Consider the following 20,705-nt stretch of genomic DNA (forward strand, 5'->3'; position numbering starts at 1 on the left):
CTTAGTCCCACCAGTCATTAGCATACATGAACCACATCCAGTCTACTCTAGCAGAAGTCTGATTGCTTTGTAGAGCAAAGAGAGCCGATGCAGTATCATGCTCATTGACTGACAGCACTCAGCTGATGCCCTCAGCCACTGAGTGTGGTCATGCTCTAGTCTAAGCAGTGACACCCGTCATCTCTGGCTTCAGCAAATGACCAATGGGTACCCTAGCGGACAAAATTAAGTTGCCAAACCATGTTAAAGCAATAGTGTACTTAAATTGCTGCTTAATTTTCTTTGCAGTTTTGCATACTTTTTGTCAATCTATGAATTTAAGTATATCATTATGGTAGATCGATTTACTAGGTGCATTCAATTCCAGGGGCAAAATAGCACTACCCAACTCTACATCACCTCCACCATGGCACACTGCTGGCAAAAAAAAGCTTGATGATCTCACCGTAAGCCAGGGCCGGATTCCCCACAATTCCACCAAGGCCACAGCCTTGTGGAGAAAGCAGAGGAGGAGTGGTATGGCTGATGGGGGAGATTCTCCTTCTGTGTGGCCTGCAGTGCCGGCGCTCAAATGGAGAGATTTCAATAGGTCTCCTTCGCCTGCACTGTTTCTGAATCAGCGGCAATGCTTTGATACATTTCCTGGCACCAGCCAGAAGAAGCTGTCTACATCCACCGCGGGTGCAGACGCAGACATGCTGCATATCCCACTGGACCATGAGGGACCAGGATTCCCCCTTCCTAATAATAAGCTTAAGTTTAGTTTTCTTAACAAAAATAATTGCATTTCTATAGGCCCTACTACTGCCTCTCTTTCTCCACTAGAAATCTTGCCCCACACTATAGACACAGCCCCCCACTATAACCTCTAATCTCCACTATAGCCACTATCTCTCCACTGCATCTACCACTATAGATACTACAGTATCTATGTACCTATAACCTATATTTCCCCTAAAGCCACTGCCCCCACTACATCCCATATATCCACACTATAGCCCTATTATCTTACTATAGCCACTATCCTTCCCACTATAGTCCCTATCACACTACTTGAGCCCCTATCCCCCATTACAGCCCATATACCCCCACTATACCCACTATTCCCATACTAAAGCCACAGTTTCCCCACTGCAGCCTCAAACGCAACATAAGAAGCAACCCCACATACATTATCCCCTATCTGTCTACTACAGTCTCTATCCCTCTACTACAGCCCTATGAGCCAATCCAGTCACCATTCCCCACTGCAGCCCCTATCCCTACACTACAGCTCCTGTCACCTCACTCTAGCTACTAACCCCCCTTAAAGCCCCCTTTCCCTCCACAACAGAAATGCAACAGAAGAAACAACCCCTATAAACAAAAGCCCACAAGCTGTATACCCACAAACAAACAACACCACATACAGCCTCCACTCACCATCTCCTAGCCCTGTCCAAAATCCAATGCATGAAGGCCCCACCTTGCATCACTTAAAGGTTCTGCTGCTAATGCCTATGTGCCAGATATCACAGGGCACGTCCAGAGGTCTTGAGGAGTCAATGTCTCAACGCATTTGAGCTGTTGTGGCTGCACGAGAGGGAGAGAGAGACCTACACAATATTTGGCATCGGGTTTTAATGTTGTCGCTGATCAGTGTATATTCTTTCTACATAATTTCCATTTTAAGGAGTCTAGCTACTAATGCCAGACTGGACTACAATGGTGTAATATTGAATGTCCTCTGCATGCAGGCACTTCAAACAAGATCAATTTCCTCCTGATAATCTTGGATCTTACAGAATGGTCACAATATGCCACCCTTGAACCATATTGCAGGACTTTTTATATTACTTCCTTTTTTTAGGAAAAACTTTGTTTTGTCTGACATGTTATCTGCAGTTACCACTACCTTTATTAATGACTGGAGATTCTGAGCAACTAACCATATCAATATTTGAGGACCATTTTTTTTTCCAAAAATGCCAATTTTCTGGGTACTGACCAATCAACCATGATTAGTCTGCTATAATAGAAACAGAATGTGACAGCAGATAAGAACCATTCAGCCCATCTAGTCTGCCCAATTTTCTAAAAACTCTCATTAATCCCTGGTTTTATTTCATATCTAGTATAGCCTTATGCCTATCCCACGCATGCTTAAACTCCTTCACTGGATTAACTTCTTCCACTTTTACCTGGAAGGGTATTCCATGCATCCACTACCCTCTCAGTAAAGTAATACATCCTGATATTATTTTTAAACTTTTGCCCCTCTAATTTAAGACTATGTCCTCTTGTTGTGGTAGTTTTTCTTCTTTTAAATATAGTCTCCTCCTTTACTGTGTTGATTTAGGGTTTCTAATGTCAACCATAAGCTTTACATGGGATCGTCAGAACCCAGACACCCTAAAAGATAGGCCTGCATGTCTGCAAACATGTCATCTTGTCTTTTATGGCTGTCTTTGAGTAACCACATTGGTATGTGAAGTTGGACCTCTTTCAAGTAGTTGTTTTCCAAATATGTCTATCTATAGGTTTATGTGTTAAACAAGGTATGCCATCTCATTGAGTCAAGGGATGCATTGGGTTAAGTGTGCAGAGCACAATTAATCCTGGGGAGGGGGCTGCGCAACACCAACTTAAACATCACCCATCGTCAATGTTGTCAAGTTTAACTGTCAAGTTTAACTGTCAATGTTCGTCTATGGATATTTCATGGATGTGCTGGATATAATGTAACTCTGCAATGGGTTAGGCTTAACTCAATCACTAGTTTTGCACTATAGTAACATTTACAACAGTTTTTTTTTTCACAAAAACTGGGGGGCGGGGGGAGAGCAGGGGTGTCACCTGCCTCCACTGCTGCCTGTTTCTGTTAAAGATTGTGGTATTGGTCTCAAAACTGTATTTCTAACACTACAGTGTCCTCTGCCCCCCCTCCCCCTCCCCATCTCATCGCAAATGGGTAAAAAAGCATTTTTTCACTTATATGCAAATGTCTCCTATATGGCAAATGTCTCCTCTGCCAGCTGGATGGATGGCCTAATTTTATCGGAAACTGCAATGAGATGAAGTGGTCTGAGAGCCTATAGTGTCCCTTTAAGAGCTAGTGTGTTGGTGTAGCAGAGGTGCAATAATTGAACTTGTGCACAGAACCGACAGATAATCTAAACCATGGGTCCTCAAACTCCGCCCCCACCCCCGCCCCAGATGTTGCTGAACTACAACTCCCATGATTCTCTGGCTATCTATGTAATTCAAATAATCATGGGAGTTGTAGATCAGCAACATCTGGGGGGGCCGGAATTTGTTTAACCCCTTAAGACCGGAGTGCGTACAATTACGTCCTTTTAAAAGCGTCTCTAAACGCTGCAGGACGTAATTGTACGCCCTCCGGTTTTTTGTTACTTACCCGGTCGCCGGCGATCCCACACCGGCGATCGCGGTTGGGGGGACTCCCAGGGAGCCCCCCCGGCACCTCTGTCCTCTTCAGCCCCCCGGGCCATGTGAGAGTGAGGTCCTTGCGAGGACCTCACAATCACATGGCCGGGATAGCTGGCTGCTGCAATGCCAGCAGGGGGACTAACTGTAATGACAGTTAGTCCCCCTGCTGGCTGGAAATAAAATTAAATTAAGTTAAATAAGTGTAAAAAATATATATATATACTTAGATCATATATATATATTATATATATATGATCTAAGTATATATATACACATATACATACACACACATACACTGTCTAGGTGTATTTTAATATTAATATATATATAATTATATATATATATATATATATATATATATTAATATCAAATGACACGTAGACTGATACTGATTAAATATATATAATTATTGTTATATATATATATTTATATATAATATAAAAAAATATGTAAATACGTAAAAAAATAAAATAAAAAAATAATAAAAAATAAAATATTAAAAAATATATAGATGTGTTTTATTTTGTTCTAACTGTATTGTGATATTAATATATATATATATTTATATCAAAATACACGTAGAACGAAATAATATATATATATATATATATCTATATACATATCACTATATATATACCTATATATAAATAAAAATATTTAAAAAAAATTATATATATATATACGTTTATATGCATATATGTATATATATACATATATTAATTCTACACATATATTTATGTAATATTTTTACATAATTAGGTATCCTAATTAATTACAATTAGCGGGACCTGCCTGACAACCCATGCCGAAAGTATAGTGAATTTAATTTGCTAGCACTATATTTAACCCTATAACTTTCCAAGACACCATAAAACCTGTACATGGGGGGTACTGTTTTACTCGTGAGACTTCGCTGAACACAAATATTAGTGTTTCAAAACAGTAAAATGTATTACAACGATGATATCGCCAGTAAAAGAGACGTTTTTTGCATTTTTCACGCACAAACAGCACTTACACGGACAATATTATTGCTGCAATACTTTTTACTGTTTTGAAACACAAATATTTGTGTTCAGCGAAGTCTCCCGAGTACAACAGTACCCCTCATGTACAGGTTTTATGGTGTTTTCAAAAATTACAGCGTCAAATATAAGGCTTGTGTTTCATTTTTTTCACATTAAAATACGCCAGATTGCTTACGTTGCCTTTATGACCCTATGGTAGCCCAAGAATGAAAATTACCCCTATGATGGCATACTATTTGCAATAGTAGACAACCAAAGGTATTGCAAATGGGGTATGTCCAGTCTTTTTTAGTAGCCACTTAGTCACAAACACTGGCCAAAATTGGTGTTTTTTGCATTTTTCACACACAAACAAATACTAACGCTAACTTTGGCCAGTGTTTGTGACCAAATGGCTACTAAAAAAGACTGGACATACCCCATTTGCAATACCTTGGGTTGTCTACTATTGCAAATGGTATGCCATTATGGGTGTAAATGTATTTCCTGGGCTACTATACAGTCTCAAAGGCAACGTAACCAATCTGGCAAATTTCAATTTCAAATGTAACGTGCTATATTTGACCCTGAAACTTCCCAAAACACCATAAAACCTGTACATAGGGGGTACTGTTTTACACGTGAGACTTTGCTGAATACAAATATGTGTATTTTATTGCAGTAAAAGCAAACAGTATTATGACATTGACAGTTAAAATGTCATGTAGAACTAAAGAAATTAAAAGAAAATCTTATTTTCTCCCATTTTTTTATATTTTTTTTATATTAAATTATGTTTCATAGCTACATATTTGATATTAAATGAAAGCCCTGTTTCCCCTGAATAAAATGATATATAATAAGGGGTGCCTTTAATATGAAAGGGGTGAATTACGGTTGGACAGACATATAGCGCAAATGCCAGGTTTTGTTTACATTTTGTTTCGTTCACAACGTGTACATTTGGCTCCGTCCTTAAGGGGTTAATATAACCCACTGACGCCTCTAATGCACACAAATGTCAGGAGTCTAGCAACGTGCAAGGGAACCACATTGATCATGTCAACAACATCTCACATATTTTAAAGAAACTGTGTTTCACCTTTATGACAAGATGAGTCAGGCAGCAGTGTGCATATTCAATGGTTTCGTGTATAACAGATCTCCACAGCAATGATACAATCATTTGTCTTCAAACTACAATAAATGTGTTTAGAAATCAGTCTGTGTAAATAGGATACACTGCTCTTGTTCTTAAATACATTTATTTGCAAAAATTATTAGTAAGTCACCCAAAAAAATCCCTCCCCCTCCCTCCCTACTCCCCATTACATTTTCTTATGCTTCGAGGAAACTCCAATATAATGATATAGTATTTTTGCAAATGTGATAAAGGGGGTGTGTACCCCTTGGGTTGTTCAGCTTTGCAAGATGTCACCACCCCCTCCAGGCACTGGCAGAGTTAATGCCTGTGTTTATGTTCTTGCTCTGTTTCATGGAACAGATACTGTACACAACGCTCAGAGCCACGATGCAGTTTCAAATGCAGTATAATAATATAAATATGTAACTAGTTATTACCGAGGCACTTGTGCTCAGTGCAGTCTCTGACAGTGAAACACGTGTGGGAGAGAGAGAGAGCAATGTGTGACCTGCGTTCATCTCCTCCTCCTCCTCCTCATCGTGACGTCAGGAGACTGTCAAATTCCATTCACAGCCAGCGAACTCTTTCTTTTTCTCCTGCTGAGCTGTGAGGGCCAGGGAGGTCAGGCTGCTTTCCTGGGGCACGGTAAAATCAGAGCTGGGGGGGGTCTCTCAATAAAGAATCACCTTAATACCAGAACATCACCAGAGAGGTTCCCCAGCCCCAGGAATCAAGATCAGAGCTTGCAGATCAGAAACGTTCCACCTGTCAGAATCTTGGAACCTCCAGCAACAACGTAAAGTAACAAGTGAAGTGTTCACCAGGAAGAATCCGGAGATCTGCCTCAAAGCCAAACCGGGAGTAATCAAGCCATGCGTTCTTACAGCCTCACCATGCAAAGCTTGAGCAGTGGAAGGGACCATCAGGTTCCTGGAGCAATCCTTCTGTCCAACCTGGTGGATTTCATCCTAAACAGGACAAAGGTGAGCTAAGTGAAAATAACAGGTTACTGAGGCTGGGGTGCAGTATATTGTTTGGGGGCAGCAGTCCCTCTTCTGAAGAGCTTGATATTTTATTAAATGTGGGTTTAAACTTTGTCCCCATGCTTTACATCTATTCTGTAATCTTCGAACTCCTTCACCCAGGCAATCCCTGTTTGGCCCGGGGCTTTGGCTGCTAATAGATTAGTTAGCGATGGATGACCGCAGGCAGGCAGGCTGCTGTGGCTTACTTCTCCTACGATGCTCAGCCAGCCAGAGTGCTAGGAAGTCAGGGATTTGCCGTATTGTCGTTTTAAATTCATAGTAAACCTTAGAACGTTTTGTTACCAGGGATTTATTTATTTTTAAAGGTCAAATACAACTCGTTATGCTGTTTTTAAATGTCTGATGTATATTTATGTGGGGAAAATGCTAGGTAAAAATACGTTAAAAGCCAATTAATAAATATATAATCACCATTTTTTTTCAATTATTTATATATATATTGTGTAATTTAATAAACTCCAAATTGTAGCAACTGAAAATATGAATAGCAAATTTGAGGGCAAATCGTTGCTCTGGAAAACTTCTCCAGTATCTATCATTAGCAGTAATTTGGGCCTATATTTTACAATTCAGAATTTTATTCGCTATGATTTTGAGTTTATTGAATTAGCCTTTACTCGTATCTCCATGTCCCCTCTTCATTATACAGCTCTGGTCCATATTGTAATCACTCTCTGATTGTTCTTAGGTGAAGAGAACAGAGACAGGCTGTCTTAAAGAATTAATAGGCATTTAACACTATGAATTGTGACACTGGGAATTATTTTTTTTTTTTTTTAATTTTTAGGACAAAATGGTGAAAATTGAAAAATTATTTAAGTTCAGCTCTTTTTCCAGTTGGGTAGTTAACCTTAATATTTTTATTGCCTGGTTAATCCCCAACAATTTTCCAATGGGAATAACCCTTACAATGATTTACAATATAACATATAACTTTAGGGGGCAGGGAGTGGGGGTTTCCAGCTTGCATTATACAATTCATTTTCTCATTCACTTTAGTCATAGAATTCTTTGACACAATGATTAATAATGATCCAAATGATGTTCTACAATCACCTGAACACCCAATATACTAGTGAGGCCTAACCATCATAAACACAGATTTACAGACTTTTCATCTTGATTTATGGCATTTCTGTAGAGCATGGGTTCCCAATTAATTTTTCCCGTGGAACCCTTTGACATAGTGTATCAACATGGTGGGACCACCCCTCCCCCCTCCGGAAAAAAATATTTTTTTTTTTATGTGCCAGTGTGTATATCTGTGCATGTATGTGCCAGGCAGATAGTGGCACACAGATACACACACCTTGACACACAGTGTGTATCTGTGTGTGTGTGTGTATGCATCTGTGTGTCAAGGTGCGTGTATCTGTTTCAAAGTGTGTGTATCTGTGTTTGTATGTGTCTGTGTATCAAGGTGTTTGTATTTGCCAGTGTGTATTAATCTGACACACAGATATACACACCTTGACACACAGATACACACTATGTGACAAGGTGTGTGTATCTGTGTGCCACTATCTGCCAGTGTGTGTATCTGTGTTTTGTATGGGCCAGTGTGTGTTTATCTCTGTGTCAGTGTGTATATGTATCTGACACAGACACTGGCACACAGATACACATTGACACACACCTTTATACACACACACACACACACACACTTGCACCCACATATACACACTGACAGGATACACACACACACACACTATGACTGGCGCACACGCACACACACTATGACTGGCGCACACACACACACTATGACTGGCGCACACACACACATACTATGACTGGCACACACACACACACACACACACTCTTTGACTGACACACACACACACTCTTTGACTGACACACACACACACTCTTTGACTGACACACACACTCTTTGACTGACACACACACACACACTCTTTGACTGACACACACACACACTCTTTGACTGACACACACACACACTCTTTGACTGACACACACACACACTCTTTGACTGACACACACACACACTCTTTGACTGACACACACACACACACACTCTTTGACTGACACACACACACACACACTCTTTGACTGACACACACACACACACACTCTTTGACTGACACACACACACACACTCTTTGACTGACACACACACACTCTTTGACTGACACACACACACACACACTCTTTGACTGACACACACACACACACTCTTTGACTGACACACACACACACTCTTTGACTGACACACACACACACACACACTCTTTGACTGACACACACACACACACACACTCTTTGACTGACACACACACACACACACACACACTCTTTGACTGACACACACACACACACACACTCTTTGACTGACACACACACACACACACTCTTTGACTGACACACACACACACACACTCTTTGACTGACACACACACACACTCTTTGACTGACACACACACACACTCTTTGACTGACACACACACACACTCTTTGACTGAGACACACATACAAACACATATACACTCTCATTGACAAGAACAGATACATTCTCACTGACAAACACATGCACACATTCACTCTCACTGACAAACACATACAAACTCCCTAACAGACACACATACATTTTTTATTTAATTTTTTTTTACATTTTACTCCACCCAGTTTTTAAAATTTTTGGCGAACCCCAATTTGTATTCCACGGAACCCTAGGGTTCCGCGGAACACCAATTGGGAAACGGTGCTGTAGAGTGAAGCATCGAAGCTGATAATACACACAATCTCTTTCAATCCAATGGATTGGAAACGGGCATGGCGGCCAAATGCTGCGCTTCTCCAATCAATCAAACATCGCTCTCCAGAACAGAGTTTCACTGGCTTCTGGAGGAGGAATTAGCTGTCGGGTAGAGGGCCTCTTGACTAGAGGTGTATTTCAACATTGCAATTTGTACAAAACTACAATGTTTTTCATTGCAGGGTCAAAACTACAATGTTTTTCATTGCAGGGTCAAAATTACCGAATCACTGCATGCAGATCAGTTCATTGAGATGACGTGGTCTGGGTGACTTTAGTGGTCCTTTATGTGAAGTACGAGGCTGTGAGCTATGTTCTTTTACAGCTTTCTCTGCGATGGTACAAGACAGCTGGATGTGGTGTCATACTAGTGCTGTGCTCATGTAGACCTAGCTCTATGTAGATCTCCTTCTTAGCCATAGAATGTAAGCTCTAGGCGCCTTGTGTTCATATATGTCCAACTTGTCTTGTTGCAACTACTTGTTAGACTACCTACAGTTCAGTTCTACAGAATATGCTGGCGCTTCATAAATAACAATATTGCAGTTCGGGTCCTTTAGCCTCCAAAGCAAATAATAAGCAGATTTTAACTAGTTTTGAGTTGTTCCGTAGCAACGCCATATACAGACCAGGCTGAAAGTTATTGGAGTTTGTATCTGCCAAAGAGTAATACAGTGAGTAATAAATGTAGTTCTCACATCTGCTGGATGGCTACTATCACTTGTTTGGGTACCCTGAATCTGCAATGAAAATGAAAATGTGTCTTTGGAGTTAAAGGTGAGTTGGTAGGGGTGCTGGGAAGCTTTGTCTGTACACAATTTAATTATTGTGTAGCTATAAAGCGCCATCAAATTTCACATTCGTGTGCAGTATGTGGACGAACAAAGAATAAGTTGCAACTAGACAAGTTGGACATAGGGCAACAAAAGGTTGTGAGGGCCCTCCACAAACAAACTTACATTCAGCATAATCTACTTTATTACTTCATCATATGAATACAGTTATTGTAACATTTTAGTCATCCCTTCCAATAATCAATGGAATAAGGAAAAGCAAGCACACATTCATCACAGGTTATTTCATTCTGAGGGATGCACTAGGTTGTGGAAGTTATTTCTGGATATTGTTCAAAGGTCACTGAGCGTAGTCCAGACACATGCTTGAAATTATTGTGTTTTAAAGGAACTGCAATAATCTGCAGTACAGTAATGTACTAGTGGAGCAACATTAAACTTCCACTTACAAACATGTATTCCTCACACAATAATTTTAATAACCCTTATTAGGCCCCTCACCCTCCTTGCTTCCCTGTAAAAGGTGAGTCTATATTTAAAAAAAAAAAATTCAAAAACCAAGCCGGTCTCTTCGCCTCCTTGGCAGGAATACAATGATTGGGAGGCTATTGTTCATGTGCGACAAAATGCCACACTGCACCAATCCGCATTGAGTCTATGCAGATGAATTGGGTGCGTTCAGTGTCTCCATGCAGAGTGTGGAAGCACATTCTAGTGGCCCTCTGAGTGACTTTGAAGTAAACACTGCCTTTTCACTGAAAAGGCAGTCTTTACATTAAAAAACCTGCAGGCTGTAGACACCAGAACAACTGCATTAAGCTGTAGTTGTTCTGGTGACTGTAGTGCCCCTTTAAAGGCCCACTAGTGTCACCCAGGCCACTTCATCGCAATGAAGTGACCTGGGTGTAGTGGTCCTGTAGGTTTAACCCTGCAATGTAAAACATTGCAGGATTAAATCCTCATGTAGTGCTGTCATAGCGACAGCCATTAGTGGTGCTTCCTGCTTCATCACCTGAGCAAGACTCTGTCATGTGACTGCAGCAGCCATAGGGAAGCAATGATTTAACGGTTGCCTATGGGGAAATTTAAGGCACTTGGCACTCGCTGTGCATGCACATCAGGTTCCCAATGCTCCTCTATAGGAAGCATAGTATTAGACTGACTCAAAAGGAGTCCGTATCTTCACATTGACACCGCGAGAGGAGGGGAGGTAAGCAGAGCAGAGGGAGCCTCGTCACTATAAAAAATATTTTTTATTCACATCTATGCCAAATGGGGGGGAGACAACTTTATTATTAAAGACAGAAACGATAAAGCGTAAGGAAAACACATTTATATTCCTAACGCTTTAGTGTTCTTTTAATCAGAATATTAAAAGTTGTCTGATCTCTGAGAGGTGGCTATGTCATCCCATGCAAAAATAAAAACTGTAGATTTATTGAACCCTCATTATTTTATCTAAACATGTGATACGGTGTTCACGCTTTGCCCTCTAGCAGTAAGTCATTCCTTGTGTGGAATGTGGCAGCTTACAGCTGGCTGTTGAAAGAGACATACAAGAATGTTATCAATTCCAAGGAACCTTTTACCAGCCCCTAACCTTGTCATGCTATGAACTCAGTCACTTTCTGCTGCTGTACCTGCCACAACCAGCATATTCTAGTTTTAAATCTAAGCACAGAGTCTAAGATTCTAGGAATTCTGTAATGAATACTGTAAAAAGTATACAAATTGTGCAGGATCATATCACAGGATAAACCAGAACAATTCTAGAGAAGAGAACCCATTCAACTTACTTAAAGCGTCATTGTGAACTCCCTTGAAAAATTTGTATTTCATAAAGACATAATCTTTATGAAATACTCATATTGACCGTGTTGGAATTTCACTGAAACTTTTCCCTGAATTTCACTAAAAGTTTCCTACGCCTGACACTTCTAGACACTGGGCAGAGTTACCACCGTCTAGAAGTGTCAATCCCCAGCCATCACCAGTGACGGCTGCAGGGAACTGGTTTTATCTATGGAGGAACTAGCGGTCTCCTCAAAAGACCTCAATGCTGTACTCCATAGACCTCAATGCTGTACTCTTGCGCATGCACGAGTTCATTAGTGATATTGGCTCCTGGTGCTAAAGCAGACTCACCGGGAGAAGATGGCAGTGCCTGCGATGGACTGGTACAGGTAAGTAGAACTCTCCTTTGTTGCCTCACTCCTTCCTCGGCCCATGGACCCTCAGTGGCGATATCATTGTCGGTGGTCTTTGCAAAATCTGCAAAGTTCCTAAATGGTGACAGTGCCACTTTACGGTTTCTGTACACGTATTGGAAATCTGCATAGCAATTGGAAACAATCTGTGCATTTTTACTACTGTAACTTATTTCTAGAGAACCAACTTATCCTGTAACACTGTGCTGTGGGAATACAAAAAAATAGACGTTATGAACAGACTCCGAGTTTATAGTCTACTGCAGTAGTTCTTAACTCAAAATTGGGTTCCCATTTCATTTCAGTTGTTTTTCATATGTACAAATAGACGCATGTGATTATTTTCACTGAAGTAAAAAGAAAACCTAATTACATTTGGAGGGAAAAAAATGGCTTTAGTAAAAATTAAACTACACTTTAGTTACAGCTTGGCCCTTTTAGCTTGAGTGTTCACTTCACTGGAAAATTTTAATTTCTGAGGATCTATAATTTTTCTCTGTCTGGCACATATGGTTTTTGTAAGATCTGCAAAGTAATTAAATGTAGCAATTCATATATCTATCTTGGAACTGATATCTTGATAAAGACCGTATGGTCGAAACGTCGATTGATTTTCTCACCGAATAAATACCTTTGAATAAGACCTCTGGAGTGCTCTTCCTATGTCCTGTATATCTTGGAACTGTGACATTCCATGTTGGCTCCAGTCAATCATTGTTAAAATGCTGTCCTTTTGTGCCATGGAAGAGGCGAAAACTTGTTTAATTGTGGGCCCTGGTCGTGACTGGACTAAGCTGGATTGCAATGTCACTTGCTAAATGATTTGGTAAGTGAGGTTGCAATGCAGCTCAGTTCAGGACTTGGTTCATATGCTTCTATTAAATAGAGCATTTTTAGGAATTTACTACATTCATTAGGCTATTATAATAAGGGGAAATCTAATCAATTATCACAATCAACAAAATGAAATAATTCTACTTTAAATATAGACATTTTCAACTCTCATACCAGCAACATATTTATGCATAGATCGACTAGATTTGGGCTTGGATTGATAGATTATAGAAGAGTGCATTTTCCCCTTCAGTTATATTGCTTAACAAGGCAGCCCTTAGTGACGGTCAGAATCTCCGTCAAAGCAGAGCAGTGAACAGAAGTATAGATCAAAAAAATGGCCATCAGTTACAGCTTAGAGTATCTCTTTAATTACTTGTTGCGTTGGACATATCAAATGACACCCCCTCTTAGGGTTTCACTGATGGATGCTGTTGCCATAAATGCTTCTCAAGATACATCAGTTATGTATAAGATATATATATATTTTTTTTTAATCATTTGTTTTTTGAGAAGTTTCATAAGCATGAATGATGCTATGTTGATTTATAATCTTTCTAAAGCATGGACATGTCCTGCAGCAGTGTTCTGAACTAGCATGATAGATACAAACTGAAGCACGAGGTTCTAAAGGCACTATTTGCCAACCTTATGGTATGTATAAGTTAAACACTGGCAAATCAGAAGTCAACAGCTTCCTAACCATTGCTGTTTGTGTCTCATTGAATTTGGAAGGCGGCTAAATCTGTAATCACATTATTTGTTTAGCTCAAGAAGCACTAAGAGCCTGGAGATATAATTCAGAGAGCTATCAAAATAGGATCTAAATTTCACATGATATGAATTTAATATTACATGCAGATCCTGCAGAAATTACATGCCAAATGAAGTCAGGGCATTGAAAGCCCACCTATTGTACAGCGCTACGGAATTTGCTGGCGCTATATAAATAATAAAAATGTGCAGAGTGCTTTTAATAAAGCTGAGTGGGACTGGTCAGACATGCTGTTAGCCTGGCTGGCATGTATTCACATCAGTCCAACACACCCCATCATTCATCAGCCCTGTCTGCTTTACAGATAGGACCACCAATTAGGGTCTAAGTCTGGACACTTTCATTCCCCCACAGGCCTGTCTATCCTTTTCTGATTTTATACCTCCCAATCAAAAACATTTGATTACACTTGTACTCTTGACTGCTTTTGCTACCATTTTCTTTTAATGGGAAATAGTAGATTAAACAAGCCCATTATTATTCATCATCACACAAACTTTAGTAAACTAAGTCTGGACATATTTATGTAGCTGTGTATACTTGCATTTGTAATCATTCCACACTTATTAAAACCACTTTTACTTCTGGCTGTCACTGTTCTTTTCGACATTCCCCACTGGGGCTTTAAAAAGGCTTAGTGGGATGTTATTAGTGTGTTGGTTTGTCCATCGGCACCATTATTAGTGCAACATTTCCTTACCTCTTTAGTGAGTGTGAGGCTTTAGGCAGTTGCCCAGCATTGGGGCCAACTCTGCTGCTGTCCGTTTCCTTCATCAAGGCTGGTTCATGACCATTTATATTTTTTGTTTCTCTTTTAGTCTGTTAAATCGGTACAAGGATTGGTCGGTCTACGGAATCTGGGGAATACAGTAAGTCTTATTTCTTTATTGTATTTTTCAAACTGTCTTGTACCATATCACAACTGGTTCATGTGGATTCTGAATCTTACTGAGTATGTGTGTATGTATTTTAGTGCTTCATGAACTCCATACTCCAATGTCTAAGTAACACCAAGGACCTCCGAGACTATTGTCTGCAGAACTCTCATCGTCGGGATCTGAATTCGAAGAACTGTAATACAGCTATCATGGAGGGTAGGTTAGAACGTAACAAAATGTGGTGTATATAAAAAAACAAAACTGTATGCGTGGGGGGAAAATAAGAATTTATTGAAGAGCTGCAAAGTGCACATACAAAAAAAATACGTTTTTACACAAGAAAGAGGGAAGGAAATGATTATTGCATCTAGAATGCGCAGACTTTGGTACATGGCGAAATAAGAAAATAGATTATTTTCTCATGGATTAAGATGATATCTTGTTGATATAACTTAGTTACATAGGTGAAAAGAGACACGTGTCCATCAAATCCAACCTTTCTCACATTTGCTTTTGCTGTTGATCCAAAAGAAGGCAAAAAACACAATCTGAAGTGATTTCCAATTTTGCAACAAACTAGGGAAAAATCCTTCTTGACCCCCAAATGGCAGTAAGATCTATCATTGGATCAAGAAGCTTTTACTTTAAAGTATTTATCCAATTGTTGTTTAAACATCTGTACAGACTCTAACTAGGGAGAAACTGAATTGGTACAGATTGCAGATTTAAAGGAACATATTGTACAGGGGTTGCAACATAGTAACCTCAAGTAGGTCAGGGAAATATTGGTATTGGGTAATAATATGCAAACTGGTATGTGCAGCAGTGTTTGATACAGTATGTATAATTTTTATGAATGCGAGTTGCATATGTAAGAATTAAAGTGTATAGTAGCTATGTATGTACAAAAAACTTTATCCAACAGCACAAATAATTACCGTAGATATTTTGTTGGTTAATTAGTATGGTTAGATTCAGGCAAAAGAAACTGTAAAATAATTGTATTATTAGTCTTTTTCATAAACACAATTTGTCAGAAAAAAAAAAAACACTTCCTTCGTTCTTATTCTTTATTGTGTTTCTATTTCTGACATGGTACTACTCTTACCTGTATCTGTATTAATTAGACTTCACATATATAAAGGCACAGACCAGTTTAATTACACTCTCTGCCTGAGTCACTCATGGAAATAGAAACACACAGAGACACACCTACCTATAACGAGGAGGTATCTCCAAAAAGCTGTAACTGTGACAACATGGTGTTGTGTTGACACACCTATGAATGACACAAAATATTGACATTAAGGCTGTAAATACAACATATAGGGCTTAGGAAAACACATACGTAAAGGTGCAACACAAATTATGTACAGATTAATCACTTAAACGTTTTATCTTTATGCCGTCCGTACATTAAATGCAAGTTCCCTGGGCCACGTTTAAATGTCTGCTGCCTGTAGATGCAGAAGATTGCAGGGGACACCGGTCAAGGCTCATGGTACTTATCATCTTCCACCATCCCACCTAAGCCCCCCCCACCCCCCCAAAAAAACCCCAACACATTTAACACATATAATTATGTCGAAACCAAGTACCTGTAGGCAGAAATCTACTCTGGCTAATGGGAAATCTGGCCCTGCAAGTTTTTCCACCTCTTTATAATGAAATTCTTCTTCTTTTTTTTTTTTTTTTTTTTCCTCTTCAGAGTTTGCTCGCCTCCTTCAAGCAATGTGGACAAGTTCAGCCAATGAGGTGGTCAGCCCCTCGGACTTCAAAACTCAGATACAGCGATATGCTCCAAGATTCATGGGATACAAGTAAGAATTTAAAAAAATATATAATGGTCTTAGTTTTTCAAATCTCATCAATAGTGTAAGCCATAAGCTCTCATTGATCCGTTAACCACCAGACTGCAACATTAGACAGAATTTCATAAAATTTTATTTAAAAAAAACATGTATTATTCTATGTCACACTCAACTTTCATTGCACACATAGTAAAATCACAATAATCCTAATTGCACTTTGCCGTATCTATTGACTTTTGATGCATTGTAAAGTCAGAGATAATTCTTCACATGGCCCTGCAAAGATTGTTTGTTATCTCAACCTGAGCCTGTCTTAATTATTAACCTTTATAATGTAGAGGGCCAATTGAAATGTCAAGGCTTTTGTTTTTGTAGGCTTGTCACACAATGTAGAGTGTTTTTTAAATAAACCTACACCTTTTAAACACCGCTTTGAAAGTGGTCTTAAGTGTTGATGAACAACAATTTAATAGGAAATAGACATCCCGTGGAGATCTGCAAATGTCAATTTCCAAAAAACACTCTTATCAGTAATTTTGTTCCCACACATCTACTAATTCTAAAGTAAACTGCAGCTTAAGTTTTCTGTTAACCAAGATCCTCAGTACACAAAAACCCTATTCACTATTCACCATAAACAGAGCCCTGTGACTTAAATAAGTCATGACCTTGCCGTGTTATCCCTTTCACTGGTATCTATGGCAGGTTTTAAAAGTTAAACATGGGTGCCCAACTAGTTTAAATAATAAACTTCTAAAAGATTAATTAAATTGTAGGTATATGTTTTATACTTTTTATTAAATGCCATAAAACAGAAAAATAGAAAAGCAATATAAAACGACAACAAAAATAAACAATCTAGGAACACCAAAAAAAAAAGCGGTAACAAAATAAAATCGGAACTGCCCTTGGTCATTGCAACTCCCAACAAGGCTGGAAAAATCTATGATGTGAGTAGCTGATCCTAAAATAACATATCTCAATTACATTTAGTGAATTTAGCAATTTGGTTCTCAATTTGGAACTTGTATAGGTAGTGGAATCACCTTAACGTCTACTGTGCACTCTGGTGGTTATGGTAGTTGGAGTCCATTGGCACCTTCACTCGGATAAGAGCCAAACCATTTCCTATTTTTCCACTCTATCCCGAAGAGGGGTTGGATGGCAGGTGCTCTAAGTAATTAAAAAAACTGTATGACTTTTACATATTATATGGTGCCTTGCTGGTTTCTGTACCTGTGACTGTTTCACCACCCTAATTTGCAATGTCCAATAAAATGTATTTTACATGTAGTGAGGAACCTAGGAAAGCTGTCTAGAAGTTGTGGTGAACATAGAATCTTACCATAGGTCCTCTTTCTTTGTCTCCTTGCAGCCAGCAGGATGCTCAGGAATTTTTGAGATTTCTGTTGGATGGTTTACACAATGAAGTCAACCGAGTAATTGTTAGACTGCGTCCCTCCAACCAAGATCTGGATCATATGCCGTAAGTGAATATATATACATATATTTTAGAAAATAGAATTAATAAACATGTAACAAACCTGTTTTACATTTTCCCTAATATAAGTGTATTCTTTAAGGGGACTGTATGCCATGCTTTGTTAGAGGGACACTCTTAGCACCAAAACCACTATATTGTGTGGTTTTAAGGCAAAGAGACAGTCTCGGCACTGCATTTTCTGTTACTCAGACAGCTGCTAGAGGTGCTTCCTGTGGCGGTATACCCTCTCGAGGATGGGTTACTTACACCTGTGGTCGCCATTTCCCAGTTGTGCCCTGCCCTAGAGTGGTTAGAGTTGCTAGCCAGTGATTATAGTCGCTTGCAGAAGGGTAATCGTGGAATCACCCAAACACTAGTTGAGACTTGGTGAAGGGTGAAATAGAACGGTTTATTTCAGGCAAGATACATGGTATTTATGCACAGTCCCCCAGCAGGGGATCTCCATTCAAAGTAACATGAAAACATAAGCCCGCCCAGGTGTCGCTGTGTCTGGGTGATAATGGTATCTCCCGGACACAGGAAGCCAAACACCCCAAAACCACAAAAAGATACACAATACAGTAATGCATCCTCACGTGCCATACATCCACAAATAGCTCCTGGTTCCAGCTATGATCCCTGCACATAACGGAGCGATTGGATGTACAGGGCCCGAGCAATCGTTGTACAGGGTCTGGGCTTGAGGCTCTGTACACACCCGAAAATAGCTCCACAGAATTAATTGGTTTAGGCCGGTGGATTCAAATTCAGTGCTTCAATCACGTGGCAGCCAATCAGGAGAAAGGGTGCAAACCAATTTGCACTAACCGGCACTTAGGGAGAGGAGGGGTCTTGCCGGCCAATCTGGAGAAAGAGCGCAAAACCAACTTGCACCAATCGGCTTTCGGGGATGGCCTTCAGTAACTGCGTTCCGTCACACTTCCTATTCCTTTCCTGCAATCTTTGCACGACTGACATTTGGAGTCCTCGTGCTCCGTATGAAGATGTTGAATGCTTCCCATAGAGATGCATTGAGAAAATGCACCTTTATGAGAAAATGCTCAGTGGTTTAATAAAGCAATTGCTACTTCTGCACATTAGGGCATCAATGCTTTTCTTTGAAGAAGCATTGGATTGGATGAGATTATCATCATGGATGATCTCAGTCAGGGGAGTAGAAGCGGCTGCAGCGGGCCTGGTGCGGCAAGACTTGTAATCCTATCCTATGTTTTTATCAGATGGGGGGGCCCCTAAATTCTAATACATTAGGAAGAAACTCTAACATCAGAAATAGGTGTTTGTACGTCAAATTTTAGAGTTTCCCTTGGCGTATTCTATTGCTCTGATTAAATCAGGCACTTAGGTCTGCAAAGACGCAGTGCTCAGTCACAGAGTGGAACCTAGAGGAATCCGACCAGGAGTGGATTTGTGTTTCCTAGAGAAAGTGGCGAGACACATTCATGTAAATCTGTTGTGAAAAGAATATACCGGTAACTTGTTTATGTCAAAGATGAGTTTCTTGGCTATGCTCACCATCCAAAGAAACACCGCTCTCTGAGAACATTTTAAAACACCTTCACAAATTGTGCATGGAGCAAGGAACACTATAGTGTCAGGAATACAAACCTGTATTCTTGACACCATAGCCCTGAAGTGGCTACTTAGCTGATCACCCCCCTCTCTCCGATCACAGTAAAAAGGTGATTTTACTAACCTTTCTCTCCCTCATCGTGCCAGTTTTGCTGTGACTAAACTCCACCTCCATGGCTGAAATAATCAATCTCGAAAATCTCAGCCAATCCCATAATTTCCCATAGGGAGGCTATTGAGCTTGCTTGGCAAAACACTGTGCTACGCCAATCCGCATCTCCTCATAGAGATGCATTAAATCAAGGTCTGCAGCTTCTGCAAGCTGTTTTTAAATATAGCTTCAATGGGGAAAAAAAATGCATAATTAAATGTATGCATGTTTTCATTGGGGTATATGTACTAAATATCAATGTTTAATTTTGTATTTGGGGAGTGAAGTGTACCTTTTAAAAACTGGAAACCCTGCATTGATGTAGTAAATGTGAACGGGAACTGAGAACAAAGGACACATTATTTTATTTTGGAAGAACTTCTGGTAGGGTCAGCTTTATCGTAAAAGTAGTTTTCTATTTTGTGCTGTGCCACTAGAAACAGATTAAGTACCTGGAGTTCTGCCATGCTTGGAATTTCATCACATCTCTGCCAAAACCGTCTGCTGATTTTATAGCTCATTATATAACTGCAATTACTTATTACTTAATGTGTAATGACAGGTCTGATGCTGTTCTTTTCTGCTGCACAAATACTCATTTATGTTAATCATGTTACATCATACTTTTTAGGTTTGCCTTTTCACTTGTTAAAATAGAACGTATACGGTCTTCCGAGAATTAAAAACTGTAATAATAGCTATACTATATACATGCCTATTATTACAGTGGGATACACTTCGTACAAGAACAGGTGCTTGCTGCCAGACTGGTAGTTTCCATAT

At 39.6% G+C, this 20,705-nt stretch overlaps 1 protein-coding gene across 5 annotated transcripts in view; it reads left to right on the plus strand.

The window, feature by feature from the left end:
- USP2 (ubiquitin specific peptidase 2) overlaps positions 1-20,705 on the plus strand; it is a 91,898-nt gene that overhangs the window by 62,640 nt on the left and 8,553 nt on the right. For 4 of the 5 annotated variants that reach the window (XM_063437001.1, XM_063436999.1, XM_063437000.1 and 1 more), the window contains exons 3-6: positions 14,828-14,878; positions 14,983-15,103; positions 16,596-16,707; positions 18,074-18,184. In XM_063437001.1, the coding sequence (XP_063293071.1) occupies positions 14,828-14,878; positions 14,983-15,103; positions 16,596-16,707; positions 18,074-18,184 (395 nt within the window). Of the gene's footprint in view, positions 1-6,161; positions 6,564-14,827; positions 14,879-14,982; positions 15,104-16,595; positions 16,708-18,073; positions 18,185-20,705 lie in introns of those variants that run through there. The other variant, XM_063437003.1, reaches the window with a different exon arrangement.

The sequence above is a fragment of the Pelobates fuscus genome, chromosome 11 (genome assembly GCF_036172605.1).
Source record: "Pelobates fuscus isolate aPelFus1 chromosome 11, aPelFus1.pri, whole genome shotgun sequence".
Classification (NCBI taxonomy): domain Eukaryota; kingdom Metazoa; phylum Chordata; class Amphibia; order Anura; family Pelobatidae; genus Pelobates; species Pelobates fuscus.